Genomic DNA, 26480 nt, shown 5'->3' on the forward strand with positions numbered 1-26480 from the left:
CCTCCCAAAACAGTGCTGCTGTGTCTGTGTTCCCCTGCTAAGCAGAACCGATGCCTTACCTTCTCCCGTGCTCCGGCCACAGCCTGGTAATGTCTGCTGGACTTGCTAGTACATCCTACACAGACGCCTGCCAAAACAGCACTGTACACGTGGGTAAGTGTTGTCGTGACCCGGCGGGGAGTTGTTGGAGCGTCTCTTTCTAAGGTACGTATAAGATGCTTTTTAGACAAGATCGCTCAAAAAAATAGTAAGACTATAAAAATAAAATAAAATTTTTTATGGCTGCTAAAAACCAGCAGCCCATTGACCATGGTCCGGCTCTTGCCGCACCAAACAAAAAACTGATTTGCCTGAGCCAGGAGGCTGGGATATATGGACGGGCCCGCTGCATGCTGGGAGGCCAAAAGCTTTGACCGTTTGGTGCAAATCTGCTGTCGTGTCATCATATACCAATGTTATCCTGTGGATAACCTGTGGACCCTGCCGGAGAAATCCTGGATTCAACAGTCACTGCATTAAATCCAGCTGTTGAAGGTCCTGATGCAGTAATGTACCCTGATATTTTCACAGAGGAAGACAAAAATGTCAACCTGTTTGCATGCTTAGCTTGTCACAGTACCAAGCTCCTATTGGTCAGTATGAAGCAACAAGAATCACCAGAACCACTACCCTCTTAGCCTTCATTATCATGTGAGGTAGTATTGGAAGCTGGGCCAGCTGCTGGAGAAAAACACAGGCCAACTGGGAATCCCGTGTCAATGTGGAGAAGAATTGAGGTTGTGCTATGAGGCCATCATATACATCTCTGGCTGACACCAACATCCCACCAGCGGACTAAATACCGCCAGGTGCATAGACCATTCTCCTGGGAAAACAGAGGGGTATATTTACTAAAGTCCCGATTTTGACCGAGTTGGTGTTTTTTCTTCAAAGTGTCATCTCAGGAATTTACTAACCACAAGAGTGACCCCACTTAACCTCGCGGTCTACCGCAGACCGCAAAGTTCCCACCATTGGATACAATGGAGCTGCTCTGGGCTACATTGTATCTACAGTGTGCAGCCTGACTGACAGTTCAGACGCACACAGCCAATCAGGAGAGTGCCATGACGTGGCGCTCCCTGAGTGGCTGAAGGGACCCTCTTTGACAGGAGTCACGGGGGTCCCGCCAGATGGGGAAAGGGGTTCCATGTGTAAACATGGATCCCCTTTCAGTGCGTGGATCGGGTTTTTCGTTGTATTTTTTTTTCTCAAGTACGTGGATTATAACTGTTAAGAAGAGGACCGATCTAACCTGAATTTTTTGTAAGTATAATTTTATTTACAGTCCCCCTGGATTCTACTGGACAAGGGGACCGACTGCTTCGTGTCAACATAGGTAAGTATGTATGTATGTAAGTGTGCATGTATGTTTCATAAACTTTTTTTTACTTTCAAGGTGTGTGTGTTCTGTTTTTATTTGGGTATTTTTTTTGTAGTAGAACAACAGCTACCAGCGGGCCCGTTTCTCCCCCGCATGCTGGTACTTGTGGTTCCCCAAGTACCAGCTTGCGGGGGAGGCTTGCTGGGACTTGTAGTTCTGCTACAAAAAACAATATTTTTTTTTACACATAAGGCTATCAGCCTCCCATCCGCCGCCCTTGGATGGGGGGGGACAGCCTCGGGCTTCACCCCTGGTCCTTGGGTGGTTGGAGGGGGGACCCCTTGATTTAAGGGGTTCCCACTCCTCCAGGGTACCCTGGCCAGGAGTGACTGGTTGGGGGGGGGGGGGTAATGCCACGGCCGCAGGGACCAATATAAAAGTGTCCCCCGGCTGTGGCATTAACTCTCTGACTAGTGGAGCCAAGTGCTGGTGTAAAAAATACAGGGGACCCCTACATCTTTTGTCCCCCGTATTTTTTGCACCAGGACCAGGCGCAGAGCCCGGTGCTGGTTGTTAAAATATGGGGGAACCCCTGTCAATTCCCCCCCCCCCCCCCCGTATTTTTACAACCAGGACCGGCTCAAAGAGCCAGAGGCTGGTTATGCTTAGGGGGGGGGGGGACCCCACACAATTTTTTTGGGGGATTTTTAAAACTTTCCACACTTCTTTTAAGGTACACAATGAAGCCCTGCACGGATCACACTGATCCGGCCGGGATTCATTGTGTTAAGTCCGGCAGTGTTTTACTAATCACTCCTGTAAAACACTGCCAGACATTACGAATGACATTGACATCGGAAAACACGACAATGCAGAATACGACAGCATAGTAAATGAGGCATAAAAAAAAAAAAAAGTTACACATTCAGTGTCATTCGTGTTTAATCTCCCTCCAAATCCCGACAATTACCAATCTTAGTAAATATACCCCAGAGTGTTGACTCAGTTAATCACTGTATAAAGTGTTCTGCCCAAGTGATTTCAACGTTTGGCAGATATTCTCCACTATCTGTAAAGCAGGCATTCCCAACCACGATCCTCAAGTTACACCAACAGTGTAGATTTTAGTGATATCCAGGCTGCAGCACAGATGGTTTAATTAAAATAACTGAGCTACTAATTAAGTCACCTGTGTTGAAGCCTGGTTATCACTAAAACCTGCACTGTTAGTGTGCCTTGAGGACCGTGGTTGGGAATGCCTGCTGTAAAGGATCAACATCAAGAAACCTCCCCCCAAAGGCTTCCTTTTCTTCAAAGGAGGTAGAATCTCTGGGTCCAAGTAACCCTGAATATCTTCTATGAAGAAAATGCAGAATCTTGATTTTCGATAAAGTTGACCTGAGCTGTTGCCTGTGCAAATTGGAGAGACCTGGCATCTCTGAATCTTTCTAAAAGTACTTATTTCCAGCATACTGGTCCATGATTGTAAGCTCGCAAGAGCAGGGACTTCTTTCCTCATGTGCCTTTCCTTTTCTTACTTACACTATCTTATACTCCATACTCCCTTTGATGGCACCTAACCCTGGGTTTTCCATACCTGTCCTATTTTGTCCTGTACTGTAAGTGCTGTTTTCTTGTTTGCTCATTTTATTATGTACTGTGTAATGGGCGCTGCGGATCACTTGTGGCGTCATATAAAGGATAATAATAATGAGTCGGCAGAATGGTATCTCCTACACTGTCAGTACAGTGCTTTTGGGAAGGGGCTCCCCTTGCATTGTACTCTCTTCTTCAGAAATGATGAAGGTCACAGGAATGGTAGCCACAATGACCCTTCTCCCATCCAGTGCAGGGGAGCCTTACAGCAGCCCAGTTGCTGCAGGACTCGCAGTGCCGTAACCAGGCATTTTAGCGCTGTGTGCAAGAAACGACAGTGGCGCCCCCCATGTAAGATAGGAGCAGTGCGCGCCGTAGGCGCGTGAAAAAATTATAGGGGCGTGGCTTCACGGGGAAGGGGCGTGGCCACAAAATAATAGCAATTCATACTACGGTGCACAGTAGTCTACATTATTCAAATTACGCTGCACAGTAGCGCCACTACACCAGGTAGAGCCCCTTTTATAGATTACAGCAGACAGCGTCCCCCTTTTTACACATTACAGCAGACAGTCCCCCTTTTTACACATTGCGGCAGCCAGGCCCCCTTTTTACACATTACGGCAGCCAGTCCCCCTTTTTACACATTGCGGCAGCCAGTCCACCTTTTTACACATTGCGGCAGCCAGTCCCCCTTTTTACACATTACGGCAGCCAGTCCCCCTTTTTACACATTGCGGCAGCCAGTCCCCCTTTTTACACATTGCGGCAGCCAGTCCCCCTTTTTTTTTTAAATCAAGTACTTTTTTATTTGTTTTTTTAACATTTATACATAACTCAAAACAAACATCAACATTCTATTGACTGTAGCAGTTGCCATCAATAAAATTATATATGATAAAATTCAACATTCTGTGTGTGCGTCAATTATAGTCACTGAGAGTTTCTTATCAAACGACATCTGTGTAAAGAAGGACTAAGTGTCCAGTATCGGTCTGCCCAACCTTGTGCTGCACCAACGGTCCCATTTCTCTGTAAATTGAGAGGAGGAACCCCTTATCTTATACATATATCTCTCGTGTCGTATTACTGAGTTTACCAACGCCCTCCATTGCTCCACCCTAGGCATGTCAGCTGAGAACCAAACCCTGGCAATGACAACCCTCGCCAGCGTAGTGAGACACAGGACATATTTGTATAGTACCACAGAGTGTGTTTCCTCAAGATCTAATCCAAACAGACATAGGCCGGGGTCTAGTACGGGGAGGGATGGGGCAGTCATGGTTATATCACCCCATACCTTTCGCCAAAAAAGGGAAATTGCAGGGCAGTCCCATAACAAATGCCAGAATCCGGCATCGGTCTCCCGGCATCTGGGGCAGCAAGAGTTATCTCTGATACCAGCCCTCTGCATAGTGACAGGAGTTCGATACACCCTGTGCAGAATGTAAAAAAAGACTTGTTTATATCGTATACATGGCGTAGTGTATTTAATGGAGCCCAGGATCTGGATCCACTGCTCCTGGGATAAAGGTCCCAAATCAGTCTCCCATTTAATGCGAAGTGTGTTCAAATGGTCGCGACCATATTTATTATTCAAAGCAGTATATATGACAGATATTTTTCCCCTTCGACTAAGAGAAGTGAGCAACGACTTAACGGGTGAGTCTGCAATTGGAGGTGAGCCATGAGGAAACTGGGTCTGCACAGCATGTCTAAGTTGAAAGTACCGAAACAAGGCAGTGTTAGGTATATCAAATTCGAGTTTCAATTGCTGAAAAGACTTGAGCACTCCATCTTGGTAGAGTTGTTTTAGAGATATTACACCCTTAGTTATCCAAATATTATCTGGAGATATCTTGTATAACTCTGAATACGTACTATTAAACCATAGTGGAGTACTGGCATCCTGCCCCTCCCAACCATATATAGTATGTGCATAGCGCCAAATTAGCAAGGCTTGGCGTAACAAGGGAGGCAAACCAGAAGCCGCACGGCCAGAAAGAAGAAGTTGAAGAGGAGAAAAGGAGAAAGCAGGAGAGCACCTCACCCGCTCAGCCAGAAGACCCCCCATTGTTGGATCCAAAGAATCTCCAGTCCACTCACCAAGATGGGACATTTGCGCTGCTACGTAATATAGTCTCAGATTGGGAAGACTCGCACCCCCCGAGAGTTGTGACCTACTCAGCGTTTTAATAGAGACTCTTGCTGGTTTATTACCCCATATAAATGAGGACATGACGCCCTCAATTATAGTGAAGACTTTTTTCGGAAGGTAGACCGGAGAGTTATGTAGGGCATATAGGAACTTTGGTTGCATTATCATTTTGAATAAATTAACCCGACCCAGGATAGACAGTGGTAGTTTTTTCCAGCTATGCGCCCTCTCTTTAAATGACATCGTAATGGGGTCGATATTTTGGGCCACATAACTGCGTGCCAGAGGGGTGATCCAGATACCCAAGTATTTAAACCGCAGCGTCCACTGCAGGGGGTACACTCCCCGGGTATTTTCAGGGAGAAAGCCAGACAAGGGAAAAATATGCGATTTATCCCAGTTGATTAATAAACCAGAAAAAACTCCAAATTCCTCCACTACCCGCAGCATAGCCTGCAGGGAGCCCTCTGAGTCCTGTAAGAAAAGGAGCATATCGTCTGCATACAGGGCCACAACATCCACATGACCCCCAACCTTAATACCCCTAATCTCGTCATTAGATCGTAGCAAGGCGGCCAACGGCTCCACGGCAATTGCGAACAGCGCAGGGGATAGGGGGCAACCCTGTCGAGTGCCCCTCTCCAACGCAAACATCTCTGACGTGAAACCATTGGCCGTCACACGGGCCATAGGTAAATAATACAATAGCTGGAGAAATTTAATAAAGCGAGGGCCAAAAGCAAACTTTTCCAGTACCCCCCACAGATAAGTCCACTCTACTGAGTCGAATGCTTTGGCTGCATCCAGGGACACCACCACCGAGTCCAACTCCCCCAGATCGCGCCTCTGTAGGTGACAAAACAGTCTACGTAAATTTTGGGCAGTTGATTTACCTGGCATAAATCCCGTCTGATCTGGGTGAATGATTGTTGTGATAACTAAGTTCAATCTAGATGCCAAGATTTTTGCCAGTATCTTGACATCCGTATTGAGGAGGGAAATAGGTCTGTAAGACTCGGGGCGTAGGGGGTCTTTTCCCGGTTTCAGCAAGACAATTATATTTGCCTCGGCCATAGAGCGAGGGAGAGTCCCACCCTCCAATAATAGGTCAAATAATTGTAAAAGATAGGGGGCGAAAAAGCTGCTAAATTTCTTATAAACTTCACCCGGAAGTCCATCACAACCCGGTGCCTTAGACGCCGGGAGGGACAGGATCGCAGCGTTCACCTCCTCTAGAGTAATTGGTGCATCTAGAGCCCCAGAGTCTTCCTGGGACAGACAGGGCAAATCCAACCGAGCCAAATATTCTCTCAATTGATCAGTGGAGTAAGTGGCTCGGGATGTATATAGCGAGGAATAGTAACTACGAAATGTCTCAGACACCGCCGAGCCCGAGTAACACATTTGGCCGTCAGAGTTCCTCACACATTGAATCATTGTTCTAGTAGATTCAGAACGAGCCAAAAAAGCTAAATAACTGCCATTCATCTCCGCCTGAAAATAGTGTGCATGTCCCGCAAAAAGGAGTCTACGCCTGGACTTCTCATATAAGCAATCGGACCACTCTCCCTGCGCGTCTCGCCACAACAGTTCATCAGAACGTAAATGTGTAGCTATATATTGGGATTCCAACTGCTGACACAAGGCCTCCAGTCTTATTTCCTCCCTTTTACTAGATGATTTAACCTCAGATATTCGTTTTATAAAGGAGCCCCGCTGGAACGCTTTGAAAGCGTCATGTTTGACCGCCAGCTCGGTACAAGACAGATTACAAACCTGGAACCCTTCCCAGGCATCAACCAAATCCGCACCCTCCCCTAATAAGGTTAACCAGAAGGGATTAAGTTTCCACATTTTTGCACCGCGCTCCCAACCGACACTAACTGTAAGTGATACAGGAGAGTGATCCGATATACCCCCAGGAAGATAGTCCACCGCCAACACATCAGGGGACAAGTCAGGAGAGATCAAGATCAAATCAATGCGAGAGAAGGCATGATAGGTAGCGGAGTGGCAGGAGAACTGATTAGCCGTGGGATTGCGACTCCTCCATACATCCACCAACCCCAATTCCCCCACCAGTCGTGCAAATGGAGTAGGGGATTCAGAAGGGGAGGGAGAAGCAACCGACTCTCTCCATCTGTCCAGGGCGTGATCCATCACATTGTTAAAATCCCCCAAGCATATCACTGGGGCAGCAGGGGATTGGGCTAGAAATCGGGCAGCATGCCGCAGAACCTCATTGTTATATGGCGGGGGGACATAGACAGCTAATATGTGGAATAATCTACGATTAATATGTGCGCGCAGAAAGACGTATCTGCCATATTGATCTGTTTCACAGGAGTCTAGGTGAAATTGTATAGATTTTCTAATTAATACAGAGACACCCCTAGCGCTACCTGAGAAAGTGGAGTGGTAAACATGACTAATCCAGGGTTTCTTGAGTGCCAATACCCTACTTCCAACCAAATGGGTTTCGGAGAGACAAATTATGTCTGCCTGGTATTTTTTAACCTGAGTCAAAATCAACGATCTCTTAATTTTTTCGTTCAAACCCCTGACGTTCCAGCTGAGCAGACGAAGCTCCCTAGATACAGCAGACATATAAAGTAGGCAAGAAAAGGGTAGCAGGATATAAAAGAGAGACAAATATCAGAGCCTGGCCGTTCCGGGTCGCAGAGCATTGTAGGCCGTGAGTAGGGACACCCAGTCCCCCCATGTCCCTGGAAACAGAGGAAATCAAAGCAATATCTTTCGTAAACATCGCAACACAACAGAGCACACACATAAACAAAAATTGATGGCATGAAAAAAAACAAACTAACCCCCCCCACTCCCACCCTGTATCACCTTGGAAACTTAAGGTATACCTGGATCCCATAACTCCCACCAAATTAACTAAACTAAGGGATAGGGGCCTAACCAAGAGCCCAAAGAAGAGCCCCTACACTATCTTCGGCATAGGCTCTCCATAGAATACCGATAGAAGTAGTGCCCTAACCCTGAAAAAACATATCTAGCAGCGTACTTCAACCGTAATAATCAAACAAAAGGGGGGAAAACACAAGAACCCTCATTGATATTAGGTTGCCCGACATTACCCCATCAAAGCATTACTTATGCACTCACAGTGTGGCTAGCAAAATAAGAATATGAGACAATTAGGCTTAGCATTAGGAGAGCAATAAATCAACAATTGTGCAGTAACACATCATCGAGGAGGGTGAGGCTGTCGTTCCAGCCATGCAGCAGCATCTTGAGGAGTCGAAAAAAAATGAGTGGTGTTATCAAACACCACACGCAGCCTGGCCGGAAACAGCATGGAGTACTGTATGTTACGGTCACGGAGTTGACGTTTGATTTGCTGAAACTGTGATCTACTCTTTTGCACCTCCAGGGCAAAATCAGGGAAAACGGATATATTATGTCCATCCAGTCGGAGAGGGCCCTGCGTCCGGGCCAGACGGAGTATAGCGTCACGGTCCTTAAAATGTAGGAAACGGGCAATGAATGTTCTAGACGGAGCTCCGGGTGGCGGCATTCTAGGCGGGAGTCTGTGTGCTCTTTCCACTGCAAATTGAGGGGTAAATGCTTCTCTGCCCAGTAAACTAACAAGCCAGGTTTCTAGAAATAATTCTGGGGAGGTGCCCTCCGCTTTTTCGGGGAGTCCAACAAACCGAATGTTGTTGCGCCGCAGTCTCCCCTCTATATCGGAAATTTTAGCCTGCATAGACACCATTTGGGTAGACAAGTCGGCCACTTTCGTCTGTAGGGGTGACGTATTATCTTCCAGAGTCGATATCCGATGTTCAGTTTCACCCACTCTTTCCCGGATTTTCTGTAGATCTTGTCTAAGCAGAGAGACGTCCGCCTGTACCTGCCCAATTTTGTCTGTGACCCTGTGTTCAGACGCAGAAATGGCCTGTAGTATCTGCTGGGTAGAGTGAACTCGCTCAGCGGGATCAGAGGCACCAACCTCTGTCGCAGGCGAGGATGGGTCAGTGTCACCCTGCTTTGCCGAATGAGACGGCTGCTGCGACCTAGCATATTTCTCCAGTTTCGCAGCGGCGGTAGCCGCGTTTTGACCTCCTTTCACCATTGCAGCACTGGGCGCGGAGTCAGGACACCGAGAATATTACAGCAAAAAAGTCTCCAATCAGTATGGGGACAGCACAGGGGGCCACCTGGGTCAGGCAGATATGATAAACAATAATATAGTAGAGCAGAGTGGGCTTATGGGCACATTGCAGAGTATTCTGTGTACAGGGAGTATTTCTGCACGGTAGCTAGTTTATGGGCACATGTGTGGCTATTGCAGAGATGCAGGAATCATTCATAGAGAGTATTCTCCCTTTCTCCTCCTCCACCCCTCCCCTGCAGCTATATATATTTCTTAATATATGTGGGGAGGAACCAAGTTCAGGGAACCTCTCTGTACATATCCATTAAGCCCAGGAGGGAGAGAGAGGGGCAGCCCCAGCCGCAGCTCACTCCGCCGTACAGCACCACAGGACAGAGAGGATATCAGGTGCAGGGGGAAATGTGCGAGCTTGCAAGATGGCGGTTTTCGCGGGCTTTCCTGCCCGCACTCACCCGTCCGCAGCACCTCCGCAGGGCTTCAGGCAAGTGCTGCCTCGATATGCCCGCCGGTCAGAGCCTCCCCCGTCTCGATCCCCCAGCCGGAGGATCACAGCAAGTCCGCCGCTGTTGTGAGCGCCGTAACGCGTCTTCCCGGACAGAGAGGCAGGGAGCCGGGGCGGCACGTCGGAGGTGTCAGATGCAGGGAGCCGCGTCTCGCACCGGACCAGTGCGGGTATGTGCAGGTGCAGTACAGTTACTTGTGTCAGCTGGCAGGTTACAGTAGCCACGGGTTAGGGGAGAAACGGATAGTTAAGCAGGATTTCCATGGAGAGCTAAATCTTCTCACTGCTACTCCATGCCTGTCCAAGCCACGCCGCCCCAGCCAGTCCCCCTTTTTACACATTGCGGCAGCCAGGACCCCTTTTTACACATTGCGGCAGCCAGGACCCCTCTTTACACATTGCGGCAGACGGTGTCCCCCTGAGAGAGAGAGAGGGATATACTTACCTTCTCCCCGCTGACAGGCTCCTCGTGCTGGCATCTCCCTCTCGGTGCAGGCAGTGAGATGAGAAGGAGGAGGGGGGAGGGGGATCAGGGAGCCGCAGCAGCGCTATTTGATTGGTAGTAAGCGCCGCTGCAGCATCCCCCTCTCCTTCCGTATTGGTTGCCTGGCGCTGCTGTGGATGCTGGGTTGAAGGAACCGCATCCCAGCATCCATAGCAGCGCCGGGCAGCCAATACAGAAGGAGATGGGGGATGCTGCAGCGGCGCTTACTACCAATCAAATAGCGCTGCTGCGGCTCCCTGCTCCCCCCTCCCTCCTCCTCCTTGAACGCTGCCCGGCGCTGGTCTCTTCTCCCTCCAGCGCGGCGCACGGCGCACACAGAAGCGGCATGTAATGAGTCAATTTGACTCATTACATGCCGCTGGCCGTTGCGCCCTCAGGGCAACTGCGCTGTGTGCCAAGCCCACTTGGCACACACGTAGTTACGGCCCTGTGCAGGAGCATTGGGTCTACTAAAATGTGTAATTAATAAAATATGTAAAATTACTAACCAAGCTGCCAAAAGTGAAGACTCAAATAAAGAGTTTAACATTTTAACTCCTCAGCTCCACTGCCTTCAACTCAACCTCCTTGGTAGCAGGATTCCACCAGATAGGAGGATGGAAAAATATTTCAGCAACCATTTTAGAAATTGTTCCAGATCATAATACTGACACTTTATGTATGATAAAAATGAGTCTACAGAATAAAATGAAGCATCACAAGACTGAGGTGTTCAAGACACCCCATTTAGGCCATAATTAAGGCATGATGCATGTATTGGCTAGTAGTGTCATAGGAGAGTGGAGGCAGCCATTTTGTGGACTAAACCACTCTGAAACTAATCAATTGTAGGGAATCTGTGACATCACTGAGGCAATGCTTGACTAAAGGTCTGTCTTATATACTCAGTACTCAGAGTGAATGGATAGGCTACATTCTAATGAATAGCCTCTAAAATGGGTGTGTAGATGACAAGTTAATTTTAATGCAGAACAGAAATGTAAGCATTGACTAATACAGAGTTCCCAAACCCCGCCATTACAGTCCAAGTGTTAAGGGCATCCATGCTTAAGTGCAAGTGATTAAATTTGTACTTTGGTCAATTCATTTTAACCATCTGGATTGAAGCATGGATATTCTTAAAACCTGGACTGCAATGGAAGTTGGGATACTCTGGCCTAATACAGTAGCATTCAGAAATCTGACCTAACATCAATCTACTCCTATATTTTGTTTTAATTTAGTTTGTACCCTGTGGTTCCAATAAATGCCAGGGTAATAGTGGACAAGGAAGTGGTCCTTGGAGGCTACACTTTCCCAAAAAATGTAAGTCTGTATGTTTACTCTGCACAGAACATTTGTATAAAATGATGGATGTGGGAATGAAGCTGCTACTGTATCAATAGGAATGTTATTAGTAATATTGACTCTCCAGAGATTAGATGTATTTTAGCTGGTGAATTACTGAATGTAGACAAAACCCACTATGCCCTACCAAGCATAGAAGCGGACAGGGCATAGTGGGTCTTGTATAGTAGCACTATAACTGAAGGAAAGACACATGTCTACACCTATCAGCGGCAGGTATAAAGAGGTTAGTTGGTATGTAAGGTGGGTGAGAAGGTCACAGCGAGTAATTGCCCCAATGGCTGGCAAGAGGAATTGTACCATACTTTAAGAACAAAAAAAAAACTAAACAACTTTCCAAATTTACATCTTCATTTTAGACACTATTCGTCTTATGTCACTATGTGATGTCCCGAGATGAGACTAATTTCCCTGAACCGGACAGGTTTCTTCCCCAGCGGTGGCTACGGAGTTTGGGGATAAAACATCACCCCTTTAGCTCTATACCCTTTGGGTTTGGGGTCAGGGGATGTTTGGGGCGCCGGGTGGCTGAACTGGAGATGCATTTATCACTGTCACAGGTGAGTTATATATACACTGTTTTCATAGACTGCAATGTCAGAATACAGTAAATATTGCCTTTATTTAGAATATTGCATGAATAAACAATGAATTATATGCACCGATGACTACAACAGCGCACAAAACTTATACAATTCAATTTTGGGTGAAAATAAACAATAGAAATGAGTAGTCTCTAATAATACATTCCTGCAAAAAAACAACCTAATTTTCATTAATCTAAAGTGGGTGATATTCTTAACTTTAGGTTATAAAGGGTGCTGTGCTGATAGAGGAGAATGCACTCCTAAAACTTGATTGCATCCTGTATCCTCTTCATCAATCAGTTCTCATTTTTTTTTAAAATGTGGGCCTATAGAAGTAGGGCAGTCTTTTCTGTTGCTGGGCACAGCATGTAAGTGTTTTTTAAAATTTGTTGTGGAGGATTTATTTTTTTTATAAGAACTCCATTGGAGGATGCTTAATTGCTATTGTAGTGCCCCTGTCCCTCATGCTTTTACTGTTGTATGAAATGGGTCAGGGTTGGCCGATTTAAACCAAATGTTTTTGTTTTTTTAAAAGTATTTTTTTTTTTATTATGCCGTGACTTCTTAAAAAAAAAAAAAAAAGCCTATTATACTACATAAATAGTGTTTTCATTCAAAACGTGTAATACCAGATGCATGCCCAGTGCGAATACTTAACCCTGTGCGTATGTTTCTCTGAAAAGTGATTTTGCATTACTATTTACATTTATGTAATTATATATAATAAGTAGGATTAATGCTTAACCACTTATCTATTTATTTCCCCAAAAACCGCTCCGAAATTGTCGGGTTTTTTTTATGAGTGAATTAGGTGAAGAACATGAATTTAACGCTATCCAAAATGATTTTAGTTATAAAAAAAAAAAAAAAAGATTTTTATTTGTATTTTCTTAAATATTTACTTCCAAACTTCAATCCGGAACATCGCGACTTTAGTTTTTAGGTCCCGGAGAGCTGCCAGGTACACGGGGGTGGGGGGGAAGGGGGGGGGGGGGGGTCTGTTTTACCCTTACCAGCGGCTGCTATTGTCTGTAGACGCTGCAGGGGGGGATCCTGCCATGCTGGCCGATCAGCAATGATCGGCAGCACGGCAGACACAGGGGGAGGCAGAGGGACCTTTCGGTCCCTCTGACAGCAGCAGCGGAGGGAAGTGTCTCTTCCCTGCCGCTGCGAAAAACAGTTTATCTGACTAGTCGCAACCTGTGCGACCAGGTCAGATAAAGCACTTGCAGACATAGTCGCATCTGATGCGACCATGCCAGGCAAGTGGTTAATATTAGCGTATTATTCTTATTTTCAATTTCATCTATATTGGAGTGAACTTTGTATGTTTAATCAATCTACATATATTCAGATGTATAGTCAAACAACACAAAGAAAGGAGGACTCTGGAGTTGGGGCAAATTCAGATGTAATAGGAATAAGCAGTAAAAAATGGTTTAATTGATGGAAAAAAAAATCATATCAAAGCCTATTATCTTTGGATTGTTAATGTTAGAAAGCATTAAAACATCTTTTTTTTTTTTATTAAAACATTCATGCAAAAAGAAAAACAAATGGTTTAAGAAAAAAAAACGAGATTTATGGTAAGAACTTACCGTTGTTAAATCTCTTTCTGCAAGGTACACTGGGCTCCACAAGGAATTACATTGTGGTGTAGAGTAGGATCTTGATCCGAGGCACCAACAGGCTCAAAGCTTTTGACTGTTCCCAAGATGCACAGCACCGCCTCCTCTATAACCCCGCCTCCATGCCAGTGAGCTCAGTTTTGTTAACCAGCCCAATGCAGTAGCAGGTACCAGAGACTACAACCGATCGTAGCCAAATACACCACACACTCACCGCAGGAGAGGGTGTCAGCGGCTATGCCAATACCAACCCAAAAAAGCTAAATGCGTCAGGGTGGGCGCCTTGTGGAGCCCAGTGTACCTCGCAGAAAAAGATTTAACAACGGTAAGTTCTTACCATAAATCTCGTTTTCTGCTGCGGGGTATACTAGGCTCCACAAGGAATTACATCGGGGATGTCCCAAAGCAGTTCCTCACGGGAGGGGATGCACTGTAGCGGGCACAAGAACCCGGTGTCCAAAGAAAGCATTCTGGGAAGCGGCGGTATCGAAGGCATATAAACGTGTTCCCTGAGGACCACGTAGCCGCCTTGCACATTGTTCAAGGGTCATACCACGGTGGGCTGCCTAAGAAGGTCCAACCGACCGAGTAGAATGGGCCGTAATGGTAGCAGGAGCTGGGCGACCAGCCTGTACATAAGCATGTGCAATCACCATTCTAATCCATCTGGCCAGAGTCTGCTTGGAAGCAGGCCAGCCACGTTTGTGAAAAGCAAACAATACAAAAAGAGAATCAGATTTCCTTACGGAGGAAGTTCCCTTCACATAGATACGGAGAGCCCGTACCACATCCAAAAGACCGTTCTTTGGGATACAACTCAGGAAAATGAAAGGCTGGAACCACAATCTCCTGGTTAAGGTGGAAAGAAGACACCACCTTAGGCAAATAACCTGGCCGCGTTCTAAGAACCGCCCGGTCACGGTGAAAAATCAAATAGGGAGACTTGCAGGACAAGGCACCCAAGTCCGAGACCCTTCTAGCTGAAGCAATAGCCAGCAAGATAAGGACCTTACGGGAAAGCCACTTAAGGTCAGCAGAGGCAAAAGGCTCAAACGGAGACACTTGCAAGGCCTCCAACACCACCAACAAGTCCCAAGGGGCCACAGGCGGCACATAAGGAGGCTGAATCTGCAACACACCCTGAGTGAATGTATGGACATCAGGTAGGGTGGCAATCTTTCTCTGAAACCAAACAGACAAGGCAGAAACGTGAACTTTGAGGGAGGCCAGACGCAGGCCTAAGTCCAGGCCCTGTTGTAGGAAGGCCAACAGTTTGGCCTTGCTAAACTTGAAAACGTCAGGATTGTGAGACGCACACCAAGTAAAGTTAGCATTCCAGGCCCTATGGTAAATCCGAGCAGAAGCCGACTTACGGCCTTCAACATAGTTTGAACGACCGCCTCAGAAAAACCCTTGGCCCTCAGGACGGAAGCCTCAAGAGCCATGCCGTCAAAGCCAGACGGGCCAAGTCCTGGTAAACACAAGGGCCCTGAACGAGGAGGTCTGACCGTTGTGGAAGTAGAAGGGGACAATCTAGCGAGAGGCCCTGTAGATCCTAGAACCAGTGTGGTCTGGGACATGCTGGAGCTAGCAGAAGTAGTTTTACTCCTTCTTGCTTGAACTTCCGTATTACTCTGGGCAGGAGTGACACTGGAGGGAACACGTACAGCAGCCGAAAGTTCCATGGGATTAACAGAGAATCCACGAACGCTGCTTGAGGTTCCCTTGTCCTTGCTCCGAAGACCGAAACCTTGTGATTGTGTCGAGACGCCATCAGGTCTACATCTGGGAGGCTCCACTTGTCCACGAGAAGTTGAAACACCTCTGGATGTAGGCTCCATTCTCCGGCGTGCACGTCCTGACGACTGAGATAGTCCGCCTCCCAGTTCAGAATGCCCGGAATGAACACTGCTGATATGGCCGGCAGATGGCGTTCTGCCCACTGAAGAATCCTTGATACTTCCCTCATTGCCATGTGGCTTCGAGTGCCGCCTTGATGAATTAATGTACGCCACCGTGGTGGCGTTGTCCGACTGTACTTGAACAGGTCTGTTCTGAATTAGATGCTGGGCCATTGTCAACGCGTTGAACACTGCCCGCAGTTCCAGAATATTGATTGGGTGCAGAGACTCCTCCTTGGTCCACCGACCCTGAAGAGAGTGTTGTTCCAACACCACGCCCCAACCTCTCAGACTGGCATCCGTCATCAGAAGGACCCAGTTAGATATCCAGAAGGGACGGCCCCTGCTCAATCGTTGGTCCTGCAGCCACCAACTCAGTATAGGCGGGCCTCCGGAGACAATGAGATCATGTGAGATCTGATCCGGTGAGGCAGGCCGTCCCACTTGGTCAGAATTAACTTCTGCAGAGGGCGAGAGTGGAACGGAGCATGCTCCACCATGTCGAAAGCCGAAACCATGAGACCCAGCACTTGCATTGCCGAATGTATTGACACTTGCGGACGAGATAGGAAGCATCGAATCCTGTCCTGAAGCTTCAGGACTTTCTCTTGAGACAGGGACAACTGTTGGTTGTGAGTGTCCAATAACGCTCCCAGGTGTAACATGCTCCGAGCAGGAACCAGGGAGGATTTCTTCCAGTTGATCAGCTGCCCGTGGGCTTTCATGCACTGGACCGTCAGATCGAGATGTCACAGGAGAAGTTCTGGGGAATTTGCCAGGATCAACAAATCGTCCAAGTACGGTAGGATCCTGACCCCTTGATGGCGGAGAGTAGCTGTCATGACCGCCATTACTTTGTCAAACCAAAGGGTAACGCCCGAAATTGGTGATGCAGGTTGCCCACCGCAAACCGCAGGGACTGTTGATGAGATACTGCAATAGGAATATGCAGGTAGAAATCCTGTATGTCCAGGGAGATCATATAGTCCACAGGCTCCATGGCCAGAACAAAAGAGCGCAGAGTTTCCATACGAAACTTGGAGACCCACACATGCTTGTTCATGGACTTCAGATTGAGAATGGGCCGCAAGGACCCGTACGGTTTCGGGACTAGAAACAGCGTGGAATAGTACCCCTTGCCTCTCTGAGCCAGAGGCACCTGTACCACCACTCCTGTGACCAGGAGGGAATGTATCACTGAGTGCAACGTGTTTGCTTTTGCCGGATCCAGAGGCACATCTGTCAGGCAAAACCACTGCGGGTGACGATTCTTGAAAGGTATGACGTAACCTCGAGCGACGACTTCCCTCGCCCAGGCATCTGAAGTAGTCTTCAACCATTCCTGGGCAAAACCTAGAAGTCGGCCCCCTACCCTGGGATCCCCCAGAGCGAGGCCCGCCCCGTCATGCGGCAGGCTTGTCAGTTTTGGAAGCTGGCTGACGGGCAGCCCATGCACGCTTTGGTCTGGGCTTCTTTGGTCTGGAAGCATGAGCTTGGTTTGGGTACGCCTGACCTTTTGCTTTACCTGGAGTACGAAAGGGCAGAGGGAAAGTACTTTTAGCCTTCTTTGCGGAAGGAGCCGTACTAGGTAGGCAAGCTGTTTTAGCCATAGCCAGATCAGCCACAATCTTATTTAGGTCTTCTCCAAAGAGAATGTCTCCTTTGAAAGGAAGCACCTCCAGGGTTTTCTTGGAATCCAAATCCACTGACCAGGATTTCAACCAAAGGATACGTCTGGCCAAGACGGATGCAGTAGCAGCCTTGGCCGCGAGCACCCCAGCATCGGAGGCCGCCTCCTTAAGGTACAGAGAAGCCATGGCAATATATGAGAGACATTGTCGAGCATGCTCAGACGTGTCGGCAGACAGTTCCGCCTCGAGTTCCTGAGCCCACACCTCAACAGCCCAAGTCGCTGCAATTGATGGCCTATGCACAGCCCCCGTTAGGGTATAAATCGCTTTTAAACAGCCCTCCACACGTCTATCCATCGGTTCCTTCAGAGAGGTAATGGTAGTTACTAGCAGAGCAGAGGAAACAACCATACGCGCCACATGAGAATAACCAGGCGGAGGGGTTTCCCAATTTTTACACACCTCCGTAGAGAGAGGATAGAGAGGGTATGCGGGCAGAATATAAAACGGGGGAATTATACTAAATCCCCCTGACCTGTGCCCTGAATAATACCCTGGTGGCTAGTGGAGCAAGCTGCCCAGTAATCAGTGCCCACGCCAGCGCGTGCGGCCTGCCACCTACGGTCGCGCTGGATCGCGGTAAAGTGCGGCACAGGAGCCCCCTACCTCGCCCCTTTGTCTGCGGCCCCTCGATCCCGGAGATGGCGGCGTGTGTGTGACTCACAGTTAAGAAGAAGCCTCCGTCTCCGCTGCAGTGACCCGGCAATTCCGGCGCGGGAGTATACAGCGCCGATGGGGTTGATAGAGACCTTTCAGCGTGCAGCTCCAAGACTTTACCAGCAGCAGCCCCTGAAGTTTTCAAACAGAATCCACTGTTCAGTCTATGTATAATTACTTTGAAAAATGCTGCTTAAGGCAGCCACCTGTACAGTGCTTGCATACCGCAAGGCACAAACTTACAAACTGAGCTCCCTGGCATGGAGACGGGGTTATAGAGGAGGCAGCGCTGTGCATCTTGGGAACAGTCAAAAGCTTTGAGCCTGTTGGTGCCTCGGATCAAGATCCTACTCTACACCCCAATGTAATTCCTTGTGGAGCCCAGTGTACCCCACAGCAGAAAAAAGGTTTAGTTATGTTTTATTTTATTTTTCTTCAAACCCTGGAATAAGTGAAGTGTGTCCCCTGACCAACTGTGGTTATGGGGATCAGGTACCCTTGGTCAGTGTGAGGGCCAGCAGACTGTTGTGATAGACCATATGCTGGCAGCCATGACAGCAATCGTAGTTCCTTCCTATGCCGGTTGAGACTTGGCTTGCAGCAGACCGAAATGGTTGCCATGTCCCGTATCTATGATAGTGTCAGGACAATGGTCAAGTGGAAGCCAATAGTTTGGGGAGCTCCACACAAGAGACAAACATGGCAGAGGGAACTGTGCTATGAACAGTGCCATGTCCATGCTGGGTCATTGGGAAGTAGCACCTCATCATTGGACTTTGCTGCTTGGAAATACTCCCAAAATGCCAAAACTTTTATTCTGCAGTTCCTGGATTTATGAATAAATTCAACCAAAGCAATATAAAAGAAACTGTGCGAATGAAGCATATAATAAAATAAAGTCTTTAATATCGATACATTCAGACAAATGATACAATATCATAAAAACATCATATGATGTTTCAATTCATGCAACACCAGCAAGGATTTGTCTTTTGATGTTATGTGTGCTGGTGATAAACACACTGAATTAGAAGGTTTTTAGGTTGCATTCAGTTAGTACAAGACCTTTTATTCTGCAGTTACTTGGCTAAATTTGTGGATTTATGGATAAACTCTACCTCATGTTGATTTTAAGCAGTGGCTCTGGCCAGCCCCAACAAACATTATCCAGTATGCCCTTTGTTCTGTAAATGGGCGAAATTAAATAAATAATCCACGCTGTCAACTTCCCCTTCCCCACTTCCACTGCAATGGAAACATCCATACTCTCCATCGGGATATACAGCAGATTCTGTACATCCTTGGCTGTTGGAAGGTTCAGGTTTATATTACCCGTCTTCATGCAACATACACTAATTTCTATATATATATATATATATATATATATATATATATATATATATATTTTATACATTTACCCCACTCGCTTTTGCAGATGTGTGAATGATTTAATCTTCCTCGTACTGTACCTTACATTCAATTAAATCAGAATTTTGGTGCACAGTTTAATGCTACTGGTATTACTGGGACAACCATTACTGGAAGACTCCATTTTAGCAATACTTTGCTCATCTGTCTTTAACAAGTTCTTGTCCTTCTAATCTAGCTTCTTCTGCAGGTGGAAATTGGCTTGCATTCTTAAGGTTTAGAACTTTCAAGGGGTTTTCTGTATACAGCTACCTCATGTCCTGCTGGGACTCAAACTCGGCCCTTGCAGAAACCACAACTCAAGTCTCTTAAATCCATTGACTAAGTTGAAAACCTGGAAGGTGTCTTTTTACTTGCCATTTCCTTAGTTAGAAGTATGTTTTAACTGTCTTAAGCTAGAGTGACCATATTATCCCTTTTCCCTAGGACGTTCATGGATTACACAGGTTCTGTGGCTGATTAAAACCAGCTGAAATGTAGGCTTGAAGTCAGCCAGCCACAGAACCTGTGTAATCAATGAGCGTCCCAGGTAAAAGGAATAATATGGTCACTCTATTTAAGCATCTTGCAGATCACCAAAATTTGGTCTTTCATAAAGACAGTGTCGAAGTCAAAAATATTATAGCCACATGCATCACGTGCAAACACCACAGAGTGGCCTCCGTGCGCGTGCTTGTTCTGCCGCGCGTGCGCATACCTGCATGTTGCGTATATTGGCTCACGAGGTCCTGCGTACTAATGCGTGGTATGAGTAAATACGGTAGCATACGCATTCGCATGGAAAAGCCACAAAGACGTATCTGATATTTAATCCACATAGTACATAATTTACACATAGCCTACACGCACCACACAAGCAAGTTACATTTGCTACAGAGGTATAACAGAGGAATTCGACTTTACAGGATATGAGGGGACAGAATTAGGTTAGGAGGTGGTGTTTGGTATCCAGCTATACAGAATTTCAAGGGCAATATTCTGATGGCAGTTTGCAGATAGTAGCACGCTCCTGCGCATAAATATGCGCAGGAGTATAATAATATCACACTGTATTTACTGTACTCTTGATATTCTGTGGGAATCCAGTGGAGGATATCTGAAAGTGCACCTGGACCAGGCATCGCCCACCTATTAAAACCCACCTGTGACCCCTCATGTACTGTAAATGACCAGTCCTCTGACCTATGGATGAAGAGATTACAGTTTCCTTTGTTTCACACTTTGGACTATTGTATAAAAGCCAAGCCTCCTGGCCGGTCAGACACATTCTCTGAAGGTCATCTATCCAGATTGACTGAGGACCGGAACCGGGAGTCGCTGACGAACAAACGTATGTATCACTGGTTGTAGCCTTTTCTCTTATGTTATTGTATTTCTGTTGTACCCCCTTTTAAGTAAATATTTGTTACTGGGTTGGACCTCAACATTACATATATAATTGGTGTGGCATTCCTATCCTGTTAGGGGTTATAAAGTGTATTCCGCCGCACGTGTAGCTACTTTGTGCTTACAGCGTGTCGGCGTGCTTACGCAACATGTACGCATTTCATAAGGGTTTTACACACACACACAGCGGTCGCAGAGGCCTGAACATTTGTGTATTTAAGGTCTTGCTTTTCTTTCCTGAAAGTTAATCAAACTTAACAATTGGGAGCTCTGTCGGGTTCATCTCACACTTACAGACTTGCAGGTCATAAACAGACTTTGATCTACCAACAAAGGATGGAGATGCATGTCAACTAACCTTGCATTGTGTTTGAAACCAGTTTGTGTTGTTAGACCACGTCTGTTCTGTATAGTCTTAGAGGTGCTGGTGTAACCCAAGAGACAAACAGGGAAAAAAAGCCGTTTATTATTTGTGTGTAATTTTTCTGGTGCGAAAGCGTACTCAAAGCGTACCGGTACTTTGCATACATTCTCACATATTGTTGCCATAAGTTATTAGTCATTTTTAGATCTGTGTGAAATCGGATACATTTATTTGCTATATATATATTTGAAATAGTGTGTTAAGGGAATAATTGTAAAACACGAAACGCAGTTCCGGCCTAAACGTTTAGGTTTACACTCGAAAGAGGATTGCCCGTGGGGGTGACTTCCGGCGAGCGTACGGAACAATTGTGTGTTGTGTTAATGAGCAATAGTAGTTTTGTTGCTCACATTTATCGATAGTGTGGTTTATTAAATTGCGAACGCACGTTTGTACACGCGGTATGGTACGTGAGGACAGCGTACAGAAGCGCACAGGGTCGCGCACGTGGTGTAGAGACACGCACAGTCGCGTGTTTACGCAATGTTGCGTAGGGTTGAGAGCGCAAGGTATAACCGCACAACAGCAGTTCAATTTAAGGCGGGATAAAATAGATTTACTACTATAGCATATAACTATCCGATTTCAAAAGCAGATTATTGCAATATTTTGTTTAAACTGTACTACCTCTGGGAAAGACTATCAATCAAAGGGAGTGATATTTTTCTATACAGAAAAACACTGTGTATTTGTGTGAGCTGAAAGTAAGAGTGAATGGATTGAACCCCGGAAATTGGGATCCCGTGGAGACACTGAGTTAGCTGAGGCTCGGTGGCATAAGGTCAGCTACCTTGCGTTAATAATAGAGAAGTACGCAAGTCGTGAGGAAACTTGCAGAGGAGCGTGATAGAGTATAGATTGTGAATTGAAGTTTAAGGTTTTTGTGTTACGCTCCGGCTGAGGAGCCCAGCTTGTGAATTCAACTCCCGCCATCGTAGGGCATATAGATAACAAGTATCTATAGGCCGTGTGATTAGACCGCATGTCCGTGTGTTATACACAGTGCAACGTGATGCTATTTGCGTTATTTCGCGCAGGTGTGTCATATGCGCTGTGGAAAGCATACGCAGACGTGATTGTGTAAACAAGGGGTTTTTCACCGATTTCTTCAGGAAATCTCCCTGGTGGACATCCATTGGAAAGGGTGATCGATAGTCTGTTTCTCACCCTATAAAAATTCCAGTGGAAAGATACCGAAAAGGAATTTTTCGCTGGCTCTCTCAGGAAAATATTCCAACAGAACCTCCACCGAAAGAAATTACGGTGCTGAAGGGTCTGATAGCAGTCCAAGGTTGGGTACACCGGGTTTTCCACTGGTGGAGTGGGTCGGAGTATAGGCCAGCGTGGGCAGGAGCGAGTGAAAGCGCTAGGTTGACTTTCACCTTCTACTCGTATTGTGCATTTGGGGATTGTGTTTGAAAAGTCCACGATGGGATCCAATAGCACAAGCGGGGGGCGTTTGGTAGCTAGGGTTCAGGCTGGAGAGCTGCGGCCCAGGGGGTCAGCAAGGTTGATAATGTGTGGGAAGTATGGTCCACACGCGGAGGCTTTTTGTGACAAATGGGTATGTATGACTGCTGATGATAAAGCATAATTTCCCAGGATGGGTAGTTTTGAACCAGAGGTACTACAGAGCGTAAGGATTAGAATATGTCTTATCAAATCTAGGAAACAAAGGATCAGACATAACGACTGTTTAAATATATGGCAACAAGAGGCTGGCTCGCACAGCCACTTCCAAACCTGACAGGAATGTGATTGTGAGCACACCATCACCGACACATGTCGATGGGGAGAGAACAGCTACAACCAATGGTACATCGGCAAATGATAGGAACATTCATGTAAATTGTATTAACCCTAACCCATGTATATTGTACCCTGTCTTAAGTTCTCTCCAAGGTCATAGGTCGAAGGAATATGATGGATCCAGCCTAATCTCAGCCCTCATCCAGGCAGCCACCTTGCAGGAAACTCAGGTGGGCCCAGGCCAACCAGTAAGAACAGTGACGGTGTCTCCCACTGAAGGGATGGGTGAGATCACAGCCACCGGTTAGAATGAGACTGTTCATTACGCAGAGACAGTAACACCTCACAGTGAGAATGGAATGGTTGGGTTACATCCTGTCTTGGAAATAGCAACTCCCAATGGGACAACCGATAACCAGGGAGTAACCCTCACCAGGCATAATGCAATGTATTGCCCGTGGACCAGATCAGAACGGCGGTCAATCATTTCAGAATTCCCCGATCCCCAGAGACATTTAGCCAGATGTCAGAAGTATATTAAGGATCTGGGTAATGGTCATGACCCTGCAAACAAAGATTGGCGGACACTTTTCAAAGCGTGCCTACCCCCTAATATTGACACCCAAAAATTTATCACGGATTGTAAAATAGAGTCAGACGATCCTCTGACTGACGAACACAATCAGGAGAACATGGAACGAATTAACATACAACTAGGATTGTATTTCCCTACTGCTGTTAAGTGGAACAAAATTTTCTCCATAAAACAGAGAGAAAATGAAATGACATCTGAATATTTCCATAGAGCTATACAAACTATGGCTAAGTACACTGGGGTATCGGATATAAGGAACGATGTGAATTACAGGGAGGTGGCTGTCTCTGTGCTAATGGATGGGCTCAATAAGGCATTGAGGGTCAGGGTGCAGACTTCTTTGCCTAATTGGAGAGGGGTCACAGTAGATACTCTCAGAGAGTGCGCTATTGAGCATCACAAGAGTATCTCCAAACGTACAGAACAGCAAGAGGAGAGGTTGAGGACGGTAAGTATACAGGCTCTTGCAGGGATGCCCAGTCCACCTAAACCCCAGACCCCTGATGGTAAGAAACGGTCAATAACATGTTTCCATTGCAGGAAGGAAGGGCATTTTGCCAGGGATTGTAGAAGTAATGGGACACATAGTAAATATAAACCCCCTAGACAAAGAACACGAGCCACGTTATCAAACACATAGACAGGACCAATGGACATATAGTAAGGATTCAAAACCACATAGAAAAAAAACACAAATTCGGCAAATGGGAAGAACGAGATAAGTGCAACATTACCCTATGACAAAACCTTCTGAAGTTAAGATGGGGCCTCTATGATGCTAAACTTTTTATTTTTCTCCTAGCAACGGTGACCCCTGACTAACTTAATCAACAGAGACTTTGTTAAATATGATATACATATAGTGTGCTCCCGCTCAGGAAGTACAAAGTATGTTAGACACCCACAAAGACTAATGTTGCATTCCACTGTTCTAGATTCATGTCCATCACAGGTAGAGGAAATTATCTCGCAAAATACCGGGTTTCCTATGAATTTAGGATGGACAGGACACTGGATTGATGGCTGGGATAGTCCCAGTAGTGATACAACAAACACAGATTTTAAAGGGAGTACACCAAGTAGGGAATCAATTCCCCGTAGTGCCCAATCCAGTTGTCATTTTAATAAAATCCTCTTCACCTCTACAAACTTATCTGTTACCAACCTCTATGTGGTTGGTCTTCACAGTTTCCTCTTCATCTCCTACGTTCACCTACAGGAGGGTACAATACATGGAACCGATTACAGTTCATACACCACATGCCTTATCGGTCTTTCAGAGTGCTGCCCGAACCCGGTATATCTCACCAGCACGATGGCACCAGTATTACTGCAGTGTGCCTGGTCATGCACAAAGGGTGGCGACTGGGAATACTGGTAAAGGAAGATTGTGTACGGACACTGATAGGCATGATGGTGTGCAGCCCGTTGGTGAACGCAAACCTGACATTTTCTTTTTTTCTCCTCTCTCTCTCTCCTCTAGAGATGTTTTATCCCACACAAATATACAACAGTTAAATAGAAATGCAAAATTTGTGTTCCCTACAGGAGAGGGCGGTCTGGAAGGCGAAGGGATATGGTCAGGAGTCCTCATGACTTTGGACAGATGGACACGGTAAGCCAGTGGCCCCCAGGGCATATCTCCTGAGCTTAGCTGAGGCGGCACACGGTCTGACTCATCTGGTTAAGGAAGGTATGTGCAGATTGGTAAGAGCCTACTGGAGTGCACCAGGGTTCTCTTCTCATGCAGGTAAGAAAGCAATGACATGTCTTACTTGCTTGAGGAAGAATATTGGTAAGACAATACCAACAGAGCCATCCCATATCCCTCCTACAGACGGACCTTTCCAGGTATTACAAATCGACTTCATACAGTTACCACCCTGTAGGAATTTAAAGTATGTGTTAGTATGTACCGATGTCTTTTCAAACTGGGTAGAAGCATTCCCCGCTGCCAAAAATACTGCCGTGTTCACTGTAAAGAAAATCGTGCAGGAATTTGTGTGTAGATATGGTATCCCTAGAATGATTGAAAGTGATAGGGGTACCCATTTTACAGGTGAAATCTTTCAGGTCATGTGCAAACTGATGGGTATTAATAGTAAGCTGCATACTCCATACCGGCCACAGGCAAGTGCGAAGGTGAAGAGCATGAACAGCACTATTAAGAACAAGCTGAGCAAAGTGATGGCTAAAACTGGATTGTTGTGGCCAGAAGCACTGCCACTAGTGTTGTACAGCATCAGAACCACTCCCAGGTCACCACTTAACTTATCACCCTTCAAAGTTCATTTTGGACGCCAACCCCATGTAATGATAGACCTCCAGGATGACTTGAAGTGCAATAACAAAATAACTGTGCAATATTTGGTTAGGATGAGCCAGCATCTGAGAAACCAGCAAAGGAATCTAAAACTGGTGATTCCTGACCTACCAAACAGTAATTGTCATGACATTGAACCTGGGGATTATGTGATTTTAAATTTTCTACGCTCAGGTTGCCTCATTGACAGGTGGGAAGGACCATATCAAGTTTTGTTGACCAGCACGACAGCACTAAAGGATGCCGAGAGAGTGACTTGGGTCCACTCATCCCACTCCAAGAAGGTCGCTGACCTGGAGAAAACTCATGACAAAGAGAAAGGTGAAGAGAACCGCGTATCACTAGAGAGTCTGTTCCGGGAAAGCTGAGAGGTAGGACTGTTGGACGGCACCTGAGCGTGGAGAGCAGCAAAATCAAGGACGGTTGTCGTACCATTTTTCTTTTTTTCACCCCCCCCTCCTTCCCACTGCATTTTCCTATTTTTGCTCTTTAACAA

The 26480-nt window shown here is 46.4% G+C and overlaps 1 protein-coding gene across 1 annotated transcript in view; it reads left to right on the forward strand.

Annotated features, from left to right (window-relative positions):
- LOC134944949 (sterol 26-hydroxylase, mitochondrial-like) overlaps window positions 1–26480 on the forward strand; it is a 76711-nt gene that overhangs the window by 44238 nt on the left and 5993 nt on the right. Inside the window, exons 7-8 of the mRNA XM_063933897.1 lie at window positions 11492–11573; window positions 11975–12175. Coding sequence (XP_063789967.1) covers window positions 11492–11573; window positions 11975–12175 — 283 coding nt within the window. The remainder of the gene's footprint in view (window positions 1–11491; window positions 11574–11974; window positions 12176–26480) is intronic.

This window comes from Pseudophryne corroboree, chromosome 7, assembly GCF_028390025.1.
Source record: "Pseudophryne corroboree isolate aPseCor3 chromosome 7, aPseCor3.hap2, whole genome shotgun sequence".
NCBI classification, from domain to species: domain Eukaryota; kingdom Metazoa; phylum Chordata; class Amphibia; order Anura; family Myobatrachidae; genus Pseudophryne; species Pseudophryne corroboree.